Genomic DNA, 19870 nt, shown 5'->3' on the forward strand with positions numbered 1-19870 from the left:
GGAACTTGGCCCTCCAGCTTTTTGCCCAGATTCATATTTAGCCAATTTTAGAAACATGTCCTCTGCTGACAGTCTTTGCTTATTTAGTTTGTCCGACACATGGCTCATACTGAGACAATCTTTTTAGCATAAGCTTTTTAAAAATCCTTATCTCATCCCCAGTTCCTCTGAACATAACGTTCTTGTTGTCCTGGCATTTAGTATTGGGAGAACTTTGTCCTGTGTTGCTGCTTTTACCATTTCTTGTCTCCTTGCTGTTATATGCAGCTACCTTCCTTTCTACTGATATTCCTTGATGGGCCCAATTGCTGTAGTTCAAAAATCTCCCATGCTCTTGCTTCTAATATAGGTAGCCGAGTGTTACGTATATCTATTGAACCCATAGCTAGGACCCGTATGCTAGGAGCTAAACCCTGCACATAAAGTTCTCTTAACTAGGGTGTATCGTAAGTGATTACCCCATTATGGTTCACCCTTAGTCTAGCCGGCCAGAATAACAATTTTTTCCTCAGAAAATATTTTTCTGGCCTTTCATCAACACTCTGCTTTTCTGAATATCCCTTGCCCATTACATTATCATGTGGATAAAGCAATCAAAATACACATGAATAGATAGTAGATGGTTCATTATTTGCATCCATTAATACATTATAAGGAAGAGCTGCAAAATCATCACTAGACATACATTCCCTTAGTATACATATCACATCATCTTGAGTCAAATGTGGTGTAACAGATAATTTTGCTAGCCAGTTAAGCACCGTATCTCGGTTACAAGGCACCATGTGCTTTCCCATGGCTCTAGACTGCTCTGGTGTGAGAACTTTACTTTCATGTTTTACCAAGGGGAGTTGCCCAGTGTTTTCAAATTGGGTAACTGTGGTCACCATAGGAGCCAACGGGCATCCTTTCTGTGCAGCTTCCACCTCCTCTAGCTTGGAGGTGCAGAGGGTAGCTGCTCTTTCCCATACCAATTTTCTGGTGGATGTTCCTCACACCAATCCATTGTTAAGGCAGCCAGCGGGGTTAGTATCAACTGCCTTCATTAACCCCTATGTTAGCTGCAATTGGTCTTGCAGTTGTTTGATGTGGCACTGACACTCCACATGGGAGGTGGGCCATTCCCGATTGTCAGCAGTCTCCTCAATTAGCTGTCTAACTGCTGCCTGAGATTCCAGCAGCTCTTGTATTTTAACTTCTGCTTTTCTCTCAGCGGCTGCAGTTTTAGTGCTAAGGTCTCTTAGCTGCTGTTCAAGCTGAGCCACCTGTAACGTTAGAGCAGGGATCGGCAATCTTTGGCACGCGGCTTGCCAAGGTAAGGACCCTGGCGGGCCAGGCCAGTTTGTTTATCTCCCGTGTCCGCAGGCTCGGCAGATCGCATCTCCTACTGGCCATGGTTTGCCGCTCCAGACCAATGGGGGCAGCGGGAAGCGGCGGCCAGCACAGCCCTCGACCCGCGCCACTTCCTGCAGCCCCCATTGGCCTGGGGCGGCGAACCATGGCCAGTGGGAGCCGCGATCGGCCGAACTTGCGGACACAGTCTTTACAGGGAAAGGCACTAATGGCACTGGACGGGGCAACCAGTAACTGCTACCTGTTTGGGGGGCTCGGGCATCCCTGCAACCCCTGGTCCACAATAACAGGATTTCAATGGGGTTAGGATAAAATCCCACCCTTTGTCAAAGGAGGGGGAAAGGAGTCAACAGGTTCACTTGCCCTTCGGCTAACACAATAATATCCCAGTAAGAACTCCCTCCCCAAATCTCAAGGACTGAAGCTGCTGCTGTGCACAAAATAAAAATAAAATAGCCTAACAGGACCCTAAGGAAATGGCTAATCCAGTCCCCAGAGCATCCTACCACGGGTCACCAGAAATGTTATCTCAAAGGGGAGCCAAGATAACTCTAATTGTGTAAGTGGGTGTAGGTAACAGAATATAAACAAGCCTCTTTTTCTCAGAAGAGCAGACTCGCCCTCTGCCGTATCTGTCACTGGTGGACTAGTGCAGATCTCCCTCCCTCTTCCCTTGTGTGGAGCATGAATAATAAAGATTGACCAAAAATAAGGGTTAAAACAAACAGGTAAGTGTATTAGGGGATAAACTTACAGATAAGGAAAGGGACAAATGTAGATGAGCAGTAACTGTATAACAAAAATGAACCAGTGACACTGCAGCTCTCCCTGTAAGCGTGAAGCTCAGGCTGAAAATGAAACCGAACCCACCCTGGCATTCAAAAAAAATATGACCCCAATTAAGAAACTCTAATTATTTTGTCTCACTATATTCCTAGCATTTCAGTGGAGGTGGTGAAGTCCAGGACCTCTACTCCGTGGGTAATTGGAACCCATTGGAGGAAGAGTGCTGGAGAGCCCCTCGATGACTGTTGGGACTGAAGAAGCAGACCGAGAACTCTCTGGATGTTGACATTCCCAGGAGCAGGACCAGTAAGGTAGAATGCCTCTTCTTCTTTCTTCTCACCTCGGGAATGAATGGTATTCTTCAATGGTGCAATGGTGCCACGAAGACCGGAACCGCGTATGCACAGTCGCTGTGATGGACTGCTCCACCAGTCTGTGACTGCAGTTCTTTTATAGAGGCTGTGGCGGGAAAACATGGTATGATCCTGGAAAAGGCAGAAAACACTCTGAGGTGGTGTGGCCTTGGGATCACCCAGAGGCAGTTAAAACCAGTTCAATCCAATTACATCCAGGCCAGGCTGACAGTGCACAGAGGGGTCACAAAATGGAGTCACAAGATGACAGTTCAAACTCCATCTTGGATTGCAGCAATATCCTTAAAAACTGATTATTGGGTCTGATACACGCATGTAACTCAATAAACCATGAACAATATAACAGTTTATACCAGACAGCAGGGTCGCACTCAGAGGCTTGCTATGTGAAAGGGGTCACCAGTAAAAAAGTTTGCGAACCACTGCTTTAGAAAGCTATCCAGTCTTTATTTAAAGACTTCAATTAATGGGTAATCTATCAAGTCCCTATGTGACATATTCCAATGGTTAATTATTCTCAGTGTAAAAAATGTGCACTTTATTTCTAGTCTGAATTGGTCTAGCTTCACTTTCCAACCTCTGAATCTCCTAATGCCTCTTCTGCTAGATTGTAGAGCCATCTACTCGATGAATCTCTTACCCATATAGATATTTGTATACCATGATGATTAAATGACATCTTAAGCTTTTCTTGGATAAACTAAATATAACGAGTTTCTTAAGTCTCCCACTATAAGGCATGTTTTCCAGATTTAGAAACAGCCTGGTAGCTCTTTAGCGAACCCGTTTTCAATCTAACTTTATCATTATGATACGGATTATGGCCCCAACGTGCTGGGCATTGTACAAACATAGTAAAAGAAAGTCCCTGCCCTGAAGAACTTCCACTAATTAAAGAGATTAACAGGTGAATTTTGCATAAAATGGAAAGGAAGAATTTCTTTAAAAATTCATTACAACACTCACCTTGGAATTCATCTGTTTATCAACTGTTCTGCCTGTATGAAAGCACCATCCAAGTGCAGACACTATTTTATTGGAGGGCAAATGTTGCTTGCTGCATGGGTGATTTTATGTAAGTATAATATCTCAAATGATATAGTCTCTTGCCCAAAGAATTAAGAGTCTAAAATTAGCAATACAATTTTTGTAGCTGTAAGGGTGGGGTGCACACAGTTCCTATGATTTCTAAATCCTAATTTTCACACACATAACCAAGAACGGGAGGGGTGGAAAGGTAAATTTTTACTATGCTGCCTACATTGAATTGACCTGTGGACACACAAAACACAACTTTGAAAAGTTGAAAATCACATTAACAAAAGGTGATCTCATAAATAACACTTGAGATTATTGAAACTGAAATATTTTAAAATCTATTTTACATGTTATGATTCATGCTGTTTGTTTACTTTCTGCATCTCTCTCAGCTCTCACGATGAAAAAAAACCCAAACCCATACAGTTATTTTAGGTCAGTGGTTCTCAAACTATTGTATTGGTGACCCCTTTCACATAGCAAGCCTCTGAATGCGACACCCCCTCCTTATAAATTAAAAACACTTTTTATATATTTAACACCACTATAAGTGTTGGAGGCAAAGCGGGGTTTGGGGTGGAGGCTGACAGCTCATGACCCCCCCCCCCCATGAAATAACCTCGCGACCCCCTGAGGGGTCCCAACTCCCAGTTTGAGAACCTCTGTTTCAGGTGGAGAAGAAGGAGATTGCTTTCAGTCAGTTTCGCTTTCAGATGCTAATACCCCAAGCATGCTCCTGTGTTCAAGTTACAAACACTGCAAGGGAATATTTATTTATTTATTTATTGAATTTAAATAACCCTCTCTCCATTGGGATTTTTTTTTAAAAGGTGCTGTTAGTCTTTGGCTTGGAGACAAAGTTTGATCGGACCGTGTGCCTGGAAATATCTTCAGGCTGCTTACTTCCCTTATTTTTTTCCCCCCAAAGGAGAAGCTGGAAAAAAAATTAATTAAATTACTGCTGGATAAACTCGGGGCTGTACAAGATACATAATGAAGACTCTCCCTGTCACCTAGCGCTTTCATATTAAAAAAAGAAGAAAGTATCGTTCATTATTACTAGTGTATTAATTATCATTATTAATATAAAGAAATATAGTAAATAGAGGAACGTCCCTAAAACGAATGGCAGTAGCTTTAGCTCGGATCACTGCCCTTTAAACCACTGCAATAAGGCTAACAGCAGCACAGCCACCCCCTCTAGCGCAGACCACACCGCTTCGAGAAGAGCATGACACTGAGCAGCGGCAGCAGAGGCGCCCGAGAAAAATGATTCCGACGTGTGTTGGCAGGATGACGTTAAATTTCCGCGAAAATCCAGCATGCGTGTGCGGGCTGCAGCTGCACCGAGGGGCATCACTGCAGGGAGCGATTTCCCCATGAGGCTGCACACAGAACCTTTCCAGAAACTGGGGTCATTTTTGCAAGGTGTTGGCATAAACATAATGCGTGTCTGTTTAAAACAAAAAAAAACCCCTAACAGTGTTTGGTTTAATCATTTATGCTCTTTAACTGCCAAAACAGCTCATCAGAAGAAGAGAGAGCGTATGTGAAAAGTTTTTTGGGGAAGGGGGTGGTAATTCAACATATGGCACTCGATTAATCTCTAAATTGAGACTGTTAAAACATCTGCTGTCTCCAAATGTTAAGCGGTATTTTTTAATAGCCTTATTAGGGAAGCGCCCCTGGGCATAAGGACAAAATTAAGAGACAACTTGTTTTTTGCTGCTTTATTCTGAAACTGCAAGATAACTCACAAAGCAGTCGGGAAATGACAGGATTTTTCATGCAACACATAACTGCATCTACAACCCTCATCGCCACATACAGTCAAAGCAAAAGCCTCTTTTATACCCTAATAGAGGAAAATGAGAACCTCGCCTGCTTTTTAACGGTAGCGTTTCAAAGAATAGAAGTCGGGAGTTGAAAACGGTTACTTAAAAGACTAGTGGCTTTTTAAGCGATTGTACTGGAATGAATTTGCACAACACCTCTGAAGGCAAAAGCCACATCTCTGGTGCACAATTTGCATGGTTTTTATTTTTTTTAAAAATGAACAAAATGTTTACACAATTTTGAAATGCTCCATCATCACGTATTATTTAAAAATAAAAGTTGAATTAGCATACCTGGACTATAAACTGTGAGAGATGTATCTACAATCGGGGAAATGATCACTTAGTTTATTCCCCTTGATGATTGGGGTCGTTGTAGGTGGAGGTTCCTGCATATTTATCTCTCTGTTACAAGAATCCTGCTTTCTGACAACATAGTATTAATTTATATCCAATCCAACTAGAAATCTATCAACTTTTAAAACTTAGAAACTTTTGTCAATTAGCTTGTGCCAATAGGATATTATATCACTCTCCCTTTTCCTTGAAAATAATAATAAATAATCACAATTACTGGGTTTGGAGCTTATAAATTCACTAAGATTGGGGGGGGGGGGAGTTCATTGACACAACGCACTCCCCATTTTACAGGAGCAGTCAGGCAATAGGAAGGGAAATGAATAGGGGAAGATAAAGTCTAAGAGCCTTTCATTGAGTAGCATAGATCTCAATTTATATGCATGGGTGAGGGATTCCCTCCTTCCTTTCCCCAAATGCCGTAATAAAATACAAAATTTGCAAAATAGATACGTTTCCAGTGCTTTCTATTGCGGACTTTTACTGATAAGCTCCCAGACAATGACGTGATAAGACGCTAAAAATGATTTACACCATAGTTCGTATGGCGCATGGATTTGAAATCACGTGTGGTTCTTTGCTTTTTGGGAGGCAGGAGGTAGATGCCTTTTGATGAAAGATAATAGGAATAGTGTATACCTCATTATGATGGCTCCACTCATTAGCAAGTATCAAAGGTGCTGTAAAAAGGTCCAGATTGTCTTTTTGATAGCTAAACAAACATTGCACATCACTGATTAAAATATCTACTCAGTTTGGGAAAGTTTTGTTTTTAAATGTGACTTTATTCCTCATGCAGCTAAACCAAGGCAGTTTCATCCTCAGTACATACTGTTTCGTTTTGAACTGCAATTTGAGGGTTGTGGGTGGGTGGGTTTTTTTGTTTGGTTTGTTTTCGGTTTTGGGGGTGATTGCTAATTTCCAATTAGCAATTTTGATCTTTGATCTTTGATTAATTTTTTTACAGTAGACCGGATACTGATTTTCCCCAGTTGATAAGGTCAGAAGGTTGTGTGTGTGTGTCTTCCCCACCCCCTTCCCCCTCCTGGGTTTCTTTTGATGTAGTGAGGAATGCTTCTTCCTTAAAATATAATCTGCCCAGTAACAATCAGCGCGCAGCAGCAAAAGCCCCAGAGCTATTGGCTATGCAAATAGAGGGAGGGGAAGCAGCTCCCCAAACTCTGAACTCACACTTTTAAAGTGATATTTTCTTTCCCTCCACTTCACCTTCATTTTACTGGGGGGACAGAAGGGGTGATTAGGAGGTATGCTAGCCACACACCCCTCTTTATTTTCTGCCTTGCCATCTTACTTTTCATGCAAACCCATCTTTAGGAGCATACGGTTCTTCTCTGGTTCCAGCAAGGCTGCAACAGAGACTTAACAAACTTGACACACTTCACAGAATGCTGCCTTGCATAGGCTGGGAGGCACAGAGGAGTGGCAATGAACTGAGGTGTGCTGTAAAAGGTTAAAAAAAAAGCCCCAGAATAAAAGTTAAACTCCATGGTTCAAATAATAGATGCAAAAAAAGCAAGAGCATGAATGATCCTCATAGCAAATCAAGCATGATGGAAATCACATTTATTGCCAAGTGCAATTTTAAAAAAAATATACAATATAAAGGGGAGCATTAAGAATAACTGATGCAGGAAAAAATGCAGTGCTGAAGGGTGAAAGTCACAGAGCAAGTGCGGGACAAATCCGCCCTCCTGCTCCCCCACCCCCATTATATTTCCTAGAAAGCTATATCAGTGTGACCATGCAGTGCTAACACAGTTCTGGCTGTTAGTCAGAAATGCATCGACATATTCGAGGAAGTTGCATTATGGCCACTGCTAGATCTCCCCAAACAGCAGCGTGAAAATACTGCAAAATATACAAGCATCAGCAAGCACACAGCCTTGGAATCTTCTTTTGTACGGTCTCTGTTTTGCCTTTAGTCTTTCGCTGGCAAGCAAAGTTTTCCTCCTGGTTGCAGGTCAGGAGGATTGGGGGCGGCGCGGGGGGGGGGGGGGGGAAGAGGGGGAGAGAATGTGTGTGTGGGGAAAGGGGTATCCGAAAGCTTCTGTTTAATCTGGAAGAAGCAGGAGGATCTCCAGTGAGCAAGGAAATATCATGGTTAACACACACAAAACTAGGCTCATATTCGGTGAGCCACTCGGTTCTGTTCTTGCAATAAGCAATTAAAAAACTAAGAGAAAAAAAAAAGGTATCTGGATCCAGATTGCCCGGTGCAGCAGAAAGTCTGGAACGATTTTGTTTGGTCGCTGTAACGAAGAAAAAGAGAAGCTGTCATTTTGTGTGTGCCCTATACAAGGGCCTCCTGGTTCCTTGTTAGCTTATAGAGGGGGAAAACAACGCGTTTGATGTTACATCTGACCAGCTGCTGTTCTCCATAATAACAAGCGAGAGAACCGCCTGCCCTAGTGAGTTGCGTCACTTTTGCTTCAACTTTAGGCTAGAAATCAAGAGCGCGAGAGAGAGGAGAGAGAACTTTCAAGGAAGCAGGAGGGAGCTGGAAAGCCCTGCAGACTGCCTCCCACCCACTCACCCCTCCTCCTTTGCCCCCTCCTCCTCCCCCCAAAAAACTTTTCCATCCGAGAAAGAGGGAGATCTCTTTGGAACCATGGAGCTGCTGTGCTGCGAGGTGGATCCCATGCGGAGAGCTCTGCCCGACCCGAACTTGCTCTATGATGACCGCGTTTTGCACAATTTGTTAACCATAGAAGAGAGGTATCTGCCCCAATGTTCCTATTTCAAATGCGTCCAGAAGGACATCCAGCCCTTTATGAGGAGGATGGTGGCGACCTGGATGTTGGAGGTTTGTATTAAATGGAGAGGCAGAGCCCCCCCCCCCGCCTCGGTCTGTCTCCCTTCTTTGCCCCTAGTTCGGGATTTTAGGGGGTTCCTTTGCACAGGGGTGGTGGCTGCAAGCTCTCCTGAGTTTGTTTTGTCCCTTCTTTTCTTGCAGCGTTTCCCCCCAGATCATGGTTTTTGCTAATTCATTCAGTGCTTTCCTTGTCGGGGTGGGGGGTGGGGGGCAGAAGGGGATGTGAAATGATTGTGTCTCGGTCGTTTGAGTGTGAACCTGTGAAGAAAACTGCCCTTCCGGGGCTGCTGCTTTGCAAAGAGGGGTGCAAAATGGGGGCGAAGGAAAGTTGCAAAAGTCATTTGCAAAACAAGGACAAGAAAACCCTCCTCTTCCCCCAGGCTACTGGATCTGCTGGAGGGACGCTTTTATGGCGAGGGGAGCTGCCCCAGATGCCGTGCAAAAAACAAGGGGTGACCGACCCCCTCCGATTTTTGCCCAACAAGTATTTCTGTGCCCACGTATGCAGTGCTCAGGACGTGCCATTTTTCGCCATGTTGCTTTGCATGCAACTCTGCTTAGAAGCGCTGAGCCACCCCCACCCCAAAAAGAAGGGATCTGAAATGCACCCCCTTCTCACCACGGCTGGCCCCCAGCTTGAGGGGAGGCTGCTGGGGAGCCCGGTGAGCCGGGGAATCCCTCCCGCTCCCCAATACTTCCCCTGCAAGGGCGGCTGTGGGCCCAGAGCCCTCCAGGCTTTGCAGCCTTGCGCTGGCCCCCATCATTTCCCCTTAAGATCTCGCTTTGGGGGGACCCCTCCCCGCCCATCCCCCCCAGGCTGGGAAGCCCAGACCCTCCTCTTGATTTTCATGTGAAATTTGCCCCTTTCCCCCCTGGGCTGGATTTTTGATCATTTTTTGAAACCATTCTCTGCTGCTGAGGATCCAGGCTCTTCCCACCCCACCTCCCCCCCTTGCCGACTCGCGGGCCCAGGGCTGGGAGAACACCCCCCTGGGGAATTTTTACAATTGTCGGGAATGGTAGGGGGGCGCCTGGGGATGCCATCGCTCCAAAAACAGGGGCCCACGGGGCGGTGTAGATATTTTTATTTATTTTTTGAAAATATGACGAAATCCAAAAAGGGCAAAAAAAAAAAAAAGAAGAAGAAGAAAAAATTGGGTCGCAAAGTCTGAGGCGGCGGCGGCTGCTGCTGCTGCTGCTGCTCGATGGGCTTTCGGCTCCCACACTGTGACTTAATTCATTTCTTAGTGAATGAACCAAAGGAATGTGAAAGCCGATTGACAGCCTTCCCAGCCGCTCCAGAGATCGCTCCCTCCCCCCAATCTAGCTCCCCGCAACAAAACAAAAACAAACAAAAATAATTTAGAACCATTGGTTAATTTCATGTGATCGCTCATTTTCTTGTCTCTCTCGCTTTCCTCCCCACCCCCACTCCTTGACTGCAGGTCTGTGAAGAGCAGAAGTGTGAAGAAGAGGTTTTCCCCCTAGCCATGAATTACTTGGACAGATTTTTAGCTGTGGTGCCCACCAGAAAGTGCCATCTGCAGCTGCTGGGGGCAGTTTGCATGTTCTTGGCCTCCAAGCTGAAAGAGACAATCCCCCTCACTGCAGAGAAACTTTGCATATATACGGACAATTCCATCAAACCCCAAGAGCTGCTGGTAAGCAGCCCCACTCTACCTCCAGTGTGCCCCTCTCCCCCTCCACCATCAGCTCTTGTGCTGACAACCTCCCCCCTCCTTCCAGAGCCCAGCAAATGATACATTTCCCTGCCCATTTATAATTTTTAAACAATATTTGAAAAGTTGAAGGTGTTAAAGATTTTCATGCACTGATAGAAAGTGATCAAGATAAGTTTCCTGTATGAAAATAGCATGATTGTTTGAGGGGGAGATCTCCCCATTCATTTTGAATGTACTGTATATAATTGCCTAATATTTAATATTCTTGTCCTTTTCCTATTTATTTAACACAATGGTTAGCAAATGCCTTCGGAGATCATCTGAAGGTTTTGGTTACTGTTTTTGTTTTTTAAGGGATTTATACATAGTTAGCAGAAGATCTCTTTTTGATAGCATGCACATACATATATGTACATGTGTTTAAATGGGCAAGAAACTTTCTGAGATGGGTTCTTTGTAAAGGTGCTTTCTTTCTGGTGCTCTGGTGCTGCACTGCCATCCAGTGTCAGACATGCACAATTGTAAATTACCTCATTTTTGAAGCATTGCCAGAATCTCTTCTGTTTGTAGTTTCTTTTCTGCTTTCAGTTTTAAAGGAGCTGTCTGCAATATGAGGGACTTTTAAAAAAAACCCATGTTATGTCACTTGGTTTTATTCAGGTTACTTACCAAATAAAATAAATATTCATGGAGGATTTTTATCACCCTTTGGAAAATTTGCTTTCAAACTTTTTTCACTATTGATGCAGTAAGTCTTGTTTCTAAATTTCTTTCATTTATGTTAAGTGTAATTGTAAATTAGGGTCTCCTCAGTGAGGAGTTCAGGATCAGATCCTAAGGTGAGAGAGCTGAAAAAAGTTATTTAAATGATTTCTGATGAAATAATATTTGCAAAGCACTTTTAAGATATAAAGTACTATGTAAGTGCTAAGTATTATTAGTTTATAAGAATGCATATTTCAATCAAATATTTCTGTCCTCGCAGATCCTAATTTATAGAATCTGGCCCTGAATTCATACAAGTGCTTCTTATGTGAAACACCCATTGAAGCCAGTGGAGTTCCATCTGTGGAAAGGTTGCAAAATCAATCTAAAAGGAAGGGCCTTGCCCCCCAAATGCTGCTGTGCTTAATACACTGTTAATAGTTCCACCAGTGGTACTACCTATGGCAATAAACACTGTGGCCTCACTTCAGGAAAGCGCTTAAGCACATGCTTAACATTTTTTTATTTCAGGGGGAGTTAAACATGTGCTTAAAGTTAAACACATGCTTAAGTGCTTTGCTGAATAAAGATACTTTCCTGAATTGGGGCTTGTGTCTGGTAGTGTTAGAAAGATCAGTCCGTAATGAATGTAATTGTCATTTTATTAAAATATTTTATGATTTTTCTTGAGAAATTTATGCAGGCCTGGTTTCAGGTCACCCTTATGGAAATATTTTAGTGAAGATTTCCAGCTTTTGAAGGGTTCTATATTATCCCAATAGCAATATTTCTGGTACAGCTGTTATCTATTAAAGTAGGGTTCTACTCTGAAAAGTGACTGTAAAAATGCCGTTGTGGGGTTCCATGTTTATTGTCTCTCACAGATGCCAGTTCAGATCTACTAAGTTCACAAGTAAAAAAGATGTTTTTTTTCCAATTGCCAGCCCTACAAACTCAAGCTGGGCTCTGAGAGTGCTGCTGGCTTTCTGCAGGCTCATGCATCCTTGAGATTAAAGAGTCTATAAATGGAATGTAGTTAATAATTCTGATGATGCATGAAGCGGAGTGGAATCCAGCTCCCTCTCTCTGACCTATGATGGCTCTGTAGGACTAATAGCAGTAAAATGTATGAAAAACTTATTTTAGAGACTAAAGGAAGGAAACATGGCTCTGAAGGCACCCAAGGAGCAGATCTGTTGCATGAAAAGGTGACATTTTTATATGTAACTGCTTTTTGAAGTATACCCACACTTTAAGGGCCTGAACCGTCATTCCTTGTGCACCCAAAAACTTCTTGTGACTTCTCGGGGAGTTTTGTGCGTGCAAAGAATGCAGGATTGGGGCCTATGTGGTACATTGTCAGATGTCTTACAGTCTTCTTCTTGGATGTGTCATATGCATTTCCCTTCTGCAAAACATGCTGTGGCATACGTGAAGTACAGTTTGAAGCAAAGGACATCTCTAAAACAGTTGTAGAGAAAGTTCTGTGGGGCTAATTTTCTCAGTGGAAAAAGAAAATGTACGTTTTACTTATTTGTGTGCCTAGTTATCCACTGGGCTTTAAATGGCTATAAATTAAGCACGCTAGCCATTTAAAATAAGTTACTAGGGAAGGACCACAGTGACCTGGCAATATCTAATTGCAGGCTAAACTTTCTGGGTGGGCATTCAACACTGGATACAAAAAAAGTAAAATCTTGGCAGGAGCTGCCAGGCCTCATTATTTTCAGTGTAGCTTGACATTTCCAGTGAAGGAAAAAAATGAAGGAAAAGCAAAGTCAACAACTTCAAAGCATCAGAGGCGTATTGAAAAAAGGGTTAAGCAAAACCAATTTAGCAGTGATATAATTACAATCAGTAAAATGAGTATAAGCTTTTTGTTCTTTTTCGTCAGGCTTGCCTATGATTTTTCTTTTTGTTTTCTTCCTTCAGGAGTGGGAGCTGGTGGTGCTGGGAAAGTTGAAGTGGAATCTTGCAGCAGTGACGCCACATGATTTCATTGAACACATTCTAAGAAAACTGCCTCTACCTACAGACAAGTTGCTTTTGATCCGGAAGCATGCACAAACATTTATTGCCCTTTGTGCCACAGGTAAGACAAGGTGTTTCGGGTCACTGCTTCCTGCTTTTAGTGGTCTTAGAAAGATAGATTGCAGCCTGTGGTGATACAAAGGGCCCTGTCCTACATCCCTAGCTCACATGGGAAGGCCCATTGAAGCCGATGGGACTATTCACATAAGGGTTGCAGGATAAGGCTTTGAGATTAATCATATGTTTGCTAATGCAGAATTCTTGCACTGGAGAACAGCAATAATGAGTTAAATCATTGTGGCCTGATGGTAGCCATCTCTCATTGAAGTCAATGGAAATTTTGCCATTAACTTCAGTAGATGCTGGATCAGAACCTTTGATTTTTCTGCTTTATCTGTTCATTTTTTAATGGGTCATAAAGGTGGTTTCTGAGGACAGATATGGTACATCCAAAAATATCAGAAGCTGCGATGGAATGTTGACAGATTCTTTATGAAGTCTCGTGTTATCTGAATGTTTTCATATATTATTATAGGCACTTCATTCTTTAGTATCATAAGGAAAAAGATGAGATGAGGAGAGCATTTTTTGTTTTAAATTGCCAAATATGTATGTTACAATGACACTGCCAAGATAAAATATTATATGTAAACATATGTCTTATTTGTGATACCACTAGATTATGGAAGGAGAAAGAATGGAAAAAACATCAAGTTTGCTTTGTGTCTGTGACACTTTTTTAAAAAAAACAAACACTTTTTTTACTTTACTCCAAAGTTAACCAAGAAACTCAGCAGTCATTTTCACTTTGTGTTTATGGACAGTTATATTTTCTGCTTCTCCTGTGTTTGGGTTTCCATACACTATGGAAATGTTTAAATAATTAAATCTAATTTAGTCTTTACATTTATTTATTTAATTTTTCAACGGATTTTAATTTATGTAAAAATCCTTCTTTAAAAAATAAAACCTAGCAATTGAGCCTTAAACTACTTAACAGCATCCCTATAAAATTCTGCATCATGCTGTTGTTGATTCAGATACAGTTGTTTACAATAGGTCTAATCATTAGTCCTCTGAGGAGGTGGCAGAATTACAGTTCACTGACAATCAATCATGTTACAGGCAGAAATGTATGGCGCTTTTTGGAACAGGGACTATTTCTACCTATGAACTTGTGCAGCATGTAGCAGAGTAGAGTCTAGACTGGGGGGCTGAGGTGCTACCATAATATAAATAGTTACTATTATTTAATGGTATTTGAGAGTTGATAACTGTCTTTTGCACAGTAGGCTAGTTTTCCTACTTGTACAGATTTTAATCATAGAATATCAGGGTTGGAAGGGACCTCAGGAGGTCATCTAGTCCAACCCCCTGTTCAAAGCAGGACCAATGCCCAGACAGATTTTTACCCCTTTTAATCTTTAAATACGAATTTTATGGACTATATATATTCTTTAAATTTGATTAACTTTTTAACCATTGAGATTAATACACACACATCTAACACACGCGCGCACACACACACACAGACGTGTCTATTCATATGTGACAGACCCATGGCTGACATTGTCAAATCTAGAGTTCAGCTTTCCTTATGCTGTGTCTACATTGTGGGGACTAGAGCAGCCTTGCTATATAGCAGTTATGCCGGTATATCCCCGTACTGTGAGTGCAGCCTACACTGGCAGAAGGGTTTTTCCATTGCTGTTGGAATGCCATCTCCCCAAGCGACAGTAGCTCGGGTGATGGAAGCATTCTTCCATTGATACCGGTGCATCTAAAGCGGGGTCCGGTTGGCATTTTTCACACCCCTGAGCACTGTAGCTATGTCAGCTTCAGTTTTAAGTGTTCACAAGACCTAAGTCTCAACTCACAACTACCCATCCCTTTTTTTTTTAAACACCTTTTTGACCTTCTTCCACAGCCATCAGACCCTTTTTTCGGGCAAGACTCCATTGAATTAAATGAGAGTATTGGTTTATGACTGCAGGATCACTCTTGGTAATTTATCAGCCAGTTTTGGCCTAATGAACCCTTTCCTTCAGGATTCATCAGTTGTTATGTATATACTGGCTTCACCTCTTCTAGTGTAAGCATTAGGGGGTTAATCCTAACATCTCTGACTTCTTTTTTCTTCTGGAAGTTCTTGGTGTTTCACAGGCTCTCCTACCCATTCATCCAGAAGTTACAACACCCTTGCTCTAGCTTTGGTCTTGCTGTCAGAGATCAATCCTTTGGCACTTCAGATTTTGTTCTTCTCAAACCAGCCTATTCCTGCCTTTGCTTTGGTGAACTCATCCACTAAAGCAGAGGTTCTCCAGCTTTTTCATTCATCAGGCCACTTTGTGACAGAGAAATGACCCACCTCCCCTTCCAGGCTTCAGTCTCCAATTCCCTATTTCTCAAAATTATTCATACTGCAGATCTTTGGAGGGCCATCAACTGTAGTTTGTGAACCAGTGTCCCAAAGCCTGGGTACCTCTCCATTCTCTCTCAATGATTTCTCTGTCTGTTGACTCCATTTCCCCCCAAGCAACTATCAATATATATAACTCTATCCTTTACTCAGCCAATGACCAGTTTGCACCTTCCTCCATCTTGTATCTCCTCCCACACTACCTGTGTTCTTTTGTACATGGATTCTGTTCATGAATTCAATTCCCTTGGCTTGAGCCTGAAGAGACAGCAGTTCAGAGCTCCTTGTCCATCAGAAGATATGGAAAGCCCAGTGTATTGTATATAATCTAAGAGTCCGTGGATTGTCACTGATGGGGCTGGCTGTGGACAATGGAATATCTTCTTTTCTTCCCATCCTGTTTGCCACAATTTGTTTTGAGGAAATGATTACATTCACTTTTCAGGAATCAAAAAGGTGTATATAACCTCACTGCAGTTTCAAGATTGGGGGCCTCATTCCCCCTTGATTTACTAGCAATCTGGCATTGCTGTGTAATTTATTATTTGTTTTACAGTAAATGCCACATTTTTGTTATAATTCCCCTTCTCCACTTCTCTCCTCAAAAGCATTATTGTTCTTGTCTGTGAAGAAAAGTCCCTTCTTGTTGGACTTCCTTCCAACTCCAGTCGTTGTCACCTTTTCTTTCCCTTTACTTCATAGCTATCATTAACCACTCCATCGTCACTTGATTTCTTTTCCCTTTCTCACACAAAACATCTTACTCAGTTCAGGTAAAATCTGCTCTTTTATATCGCCATTTGCCCTTTCTGAGCACGGTGGCCTCCTCCAAGCTATGACCATTTCTCCCAGTACAACTTCCCTAGCCACTTTTTGCCTGGCTTTTGACCTTTTCCCACTACCAAAATTGACCATCTGTGGGTGGTTAATGATCTTGCTATTGACCGTGGATCTTTTCACTTCCTGTTTGACCCCAGTGCAGTTTTCTTTACTATCAATCACTTTCTCCTCTTGAGTGTCTCATGTAAGAAACTGGTGTCTCCTGCACTTTCTTCCTCTAATTTGAATCCTAGCTCTCTAACTACTCCTTTTTCATTTCTGGTGGAACCTTTATATCAGAGGTTTTCAAGTTTTCCCCACCCGTGACCACCAAACGAGCTGTGATCTCTTGTCCTGTTCACAGTCCCATAATCCTTTGTGTCAGCAAAGGGATTGGAGTCACAGCAAGCAACCGTTGCTAGTTTTGGATGAGAGTGCTGGGTGGACACTGGTGGAGTGTTGGATTGTGATGGGTGATTAGGGGAATCACTTAGACATAATGGTCAGTGATGCAGCCCCATGCTCAGGGTGTCCCTAAGCCTCAGACTGCCAGATGCTGGGGTTGGATGACAGGGGATAGATCACTTGATAATTGCCCTGTTCTCTGCCTTCTAAAAGCATCTGGCATTGGCCACTCTCAGAAGACAGGATACTGTGCTAGATCGATGGACAGCTGACCTGACCTAGTATAGCCGTTCTTATGGAGAGGAACTCGGCCCCCTTTGCTATCTAACTTTTCCCTCCTAGGGTTAAATAGTAATATTATAGATGACACCCATTTCTGTATTTCCCCTTAACTCAGTCCTTCATTTTCTTGACTCCCATCTATTTGTCTGTCTTGACTCTGGGGCCAGTTTCTGAAACCAGTTGCATGGACGTAAATCCAGAGTGTCTCCATGAAGTCTGTGGCTTTATTCTTGATTTACATGAGTGCAGCAGACATAAGAACACATCCCTCCGGTTGCAGCTAGCTGCCCCTTAACATCCTGCTACTGAATGATTTGAAAAACCGGAGCTCATCTTGAGCATAAAAAGCTCTCTTTGTTCCTCCTCTCTGACTTAGGTCACACCCTCTGTAACCTAGACTTTAGCCTGAAAATTGAGATCAGAAATCTCAGGGTCATCCCTGACCCCAAACTTTCATTTCCCTTCCAAGTCTTTCTTGTCTTTAAATCTGCCTATCACCACCTCCTGAACACAGAGTTCATCCTTACCCTGCCTCTGCTTAAATCCTTTTCTGTCCCTTTATCACTTCCTGTCATGTCTATACTTTCCTTCTTCAGTGGTCCTTTACATTTTTATAGATGCCAGATTGCTGTGTCCAGACGCTCCCTCCACAGAGGGGAACCAGATCATTGCTTATCCTTTCACCTTTGCGGGCTCCCTAGTTCAGTTTGGAGTTGTTCTTTCACTTGCGTTGCCCTGCCTGCTTGGGGATACCGCACTGCAAGCCACAGAATGACTCCTTGAGGAGTAAGTAGATGCATTAGTTTTAGAGCTGTGCGCTGGACATCCCAGACTGCGGCTGGACAGAGGAACAGTCAGCATTTCGTTGACTTGAAATCTCCATTTGTTCCCCCTTCTTTCAGGTCTGTCAGAGTCCAGATTGCTGGCTCCCACCTTATGTTATGTTCACCTATCAGAGGCAGGACATAACATTTACTACAAGACTTCCAGGTAAACAGATATTTGGATGAAAGTGGAGGTGGCCAGACCAGGCTTTGGACATGCTGAGCGCTGAGTCATGAACCCCAGATCACAATGAAGAGAACTTGGCTTGGTGGTTCTATTGTGAGAGAGTAGTTTAAAGCTCGGAGGGCCACATCTGTGCCTTAGGACATGCCCTGGGCACCCCTGCTATGTTCAGTCTTCACCCATCCTTCCCTCTTTCTGCCTGTTTTGAGGGCCATTGTGCTCAACACTGTCCCTCCAAAAGAGAATACATGGTGCTATGCAGTAACTCTCAACAGCAGCCTGGATTTTCTAAAATCAGTGGAAAAAACAATGATACAATAAATGCTTTGCTGCAGGTATTAATCTTTTGAAAAAAGCATACAGGGTGAAGTGGCCATGGTTACATGATTATTTCTGGTATAATGGGGCCTGAAAGAGGCATAGCCATACAGCGCTGTTGGGACACAAAAGAAGGGTTTTTGATAATTCAGGTGAAGGTGACATATTGAGCAATATGTCAGGCTTCACAGCAAAACGAAGGCTCAATCCTGCTGCTGTAATGTTTTGCCACTGGCTTCATTGAGGCACAGGATCAGGCTCCAAATATGGTATAACTACATCTGAAGAATCAGATAAGAAGCAGCAGATAGAATATCACCACATATGGAATCCTTTCCCACTCCCCCCAACTGTAGCCAGCACTAACAGCGTTGCAGTTGATTAAGAGTATACAATAATGTTTTCATATCTTGGTCAATACAATTAATACAGAGGCATAGTGTGGCATTTAGGGGCAAATCCACTCCCTGCAGCTCCGAACCTGAGTTGCTGGACTTGTTACTGGGAAGATGCCTGGGGGGAAGTGAAGGACTGGATCCTTCTGCTGCATACCCTTTGTACCAGACCCTGCACTGGCGTAAACTGGCATAATTCTATTGACTTCAGTGAGTCTGCTCTGGCTTTCACCAATTACGGATCTGACTGTTAGATTTTTCATTTGTACGGAGTCTAACAGAAGGTGGGTCTCGATCCTTGATTGGGGTTCCTTACTGCTACCACAACACAATAAATAATATTAATCATCTGTATCACCTGGATCGATCAGTGTTCAGCTGTCATTAAGACTGCGCCGATCACAACACATCTGCCATTCTTCTCACATTAATAAGGAGAATAACTATCCACAAAACAGAGCTCATGGTCTGCTAAGCAGCATGTTCTATTAAGCTGCCATATAATACATGGTTACTTGGATCATGTTAAACATACTTTTCCCCATTTATTTTCTATGAAAGGTGGTGCTACTAACTCCAAACATTAGTATTCAGGGTGCTTGAATATTCTGTCAGACTTTCCTTGGGGAGCGCTGATCAGAGCCAATATAGGGTCATATCTAATTTGTCTTATTCATGTGATCAGTGACTGAAGTCACTGGGACTCTTCAAGGCAAATAGAATTTGGTCTCTGTCCATCTTATCGACACATAGTATTGAAGCACTTAAATCGGTGTCATGTTTGCTTAATAGCCTTTTGTTTGGCCGTACCTGGTTCTAGTATGTTATTTCTAAAAAATGCTAAAAAATGGGCTGGTTTTGCTGTTTAAAAACAAAGCAGTTAACATGGAAAAAATAACTGCTATGTCTAGTAGAAACAAGAAAGCAAGAAACGTACTGACGAACACAGTAGAGTTCACAACATGTATGCATAATAAATAAAGCAATATACATACTGTCCAACTGAAGTTGGATCAGAACCTGGAACAATTAAACATACTATTTAGACTCCTCCTCTCGTTTCCTCCAAAATTCCTTTTTAAAATATTGGGCCACGTATGTCTCTGGGGTTACAGTATTGGCTGGGCAGAGTTTCATGATGGATTCATTTAGCCCATTTATGTTTTGGGGAGTAAATACAATTTTCAAAGTATATAGATTGCTGACCTGATTCTGTAGTCCTGTTGTAGG

General features: G+C 42.7%; 1 protein-coding gene across 1 annotated transcript in view; it reads left to right on the plus strand.

Annotated features, from left to right (window-relative positions):
- The first annotated feature begins 7843 nt into the window (after window positions 1-7843).
- The window catches only part of CCND2 (cyclin D2), a 54622-nt gene continuing 42595 nt past the window's right edge, over window positions 7844-19870 (plus strand). The window contains exons 1-3 of the mRNA XM_044996892.1: window positions 7844-8567; window positions 10022-10237; window positions 12896-13055. Of these exons, the coding sequence (XP_044852827.1) occupies window positions 8373-8567; window positions 10022-10237; window positions 12896-13055 (571 nt within the window). The 5' untranslated portion in view covers window positions 7844-8372. The remainder of the gene's footprint in view (window positions 8568-10021; window positions 10238-12895; window positions 13056-19870) is intronic.

Source organism: Mauremys mutica, chromosome 1 (genome assembly GCF_020497125.1).
Source record: "Mauremys mutica isolate MM-2020 ecotype Southern chromosome 1, ASM2049712v1, whole genome shotgun sequence".
Classification (NCBI taxonomy): domain Eukaryota; kingdom Metazoa; phylum Chordata; order Testudines; family Geoemydidae; genus Mauremys; species Mauremys mutica.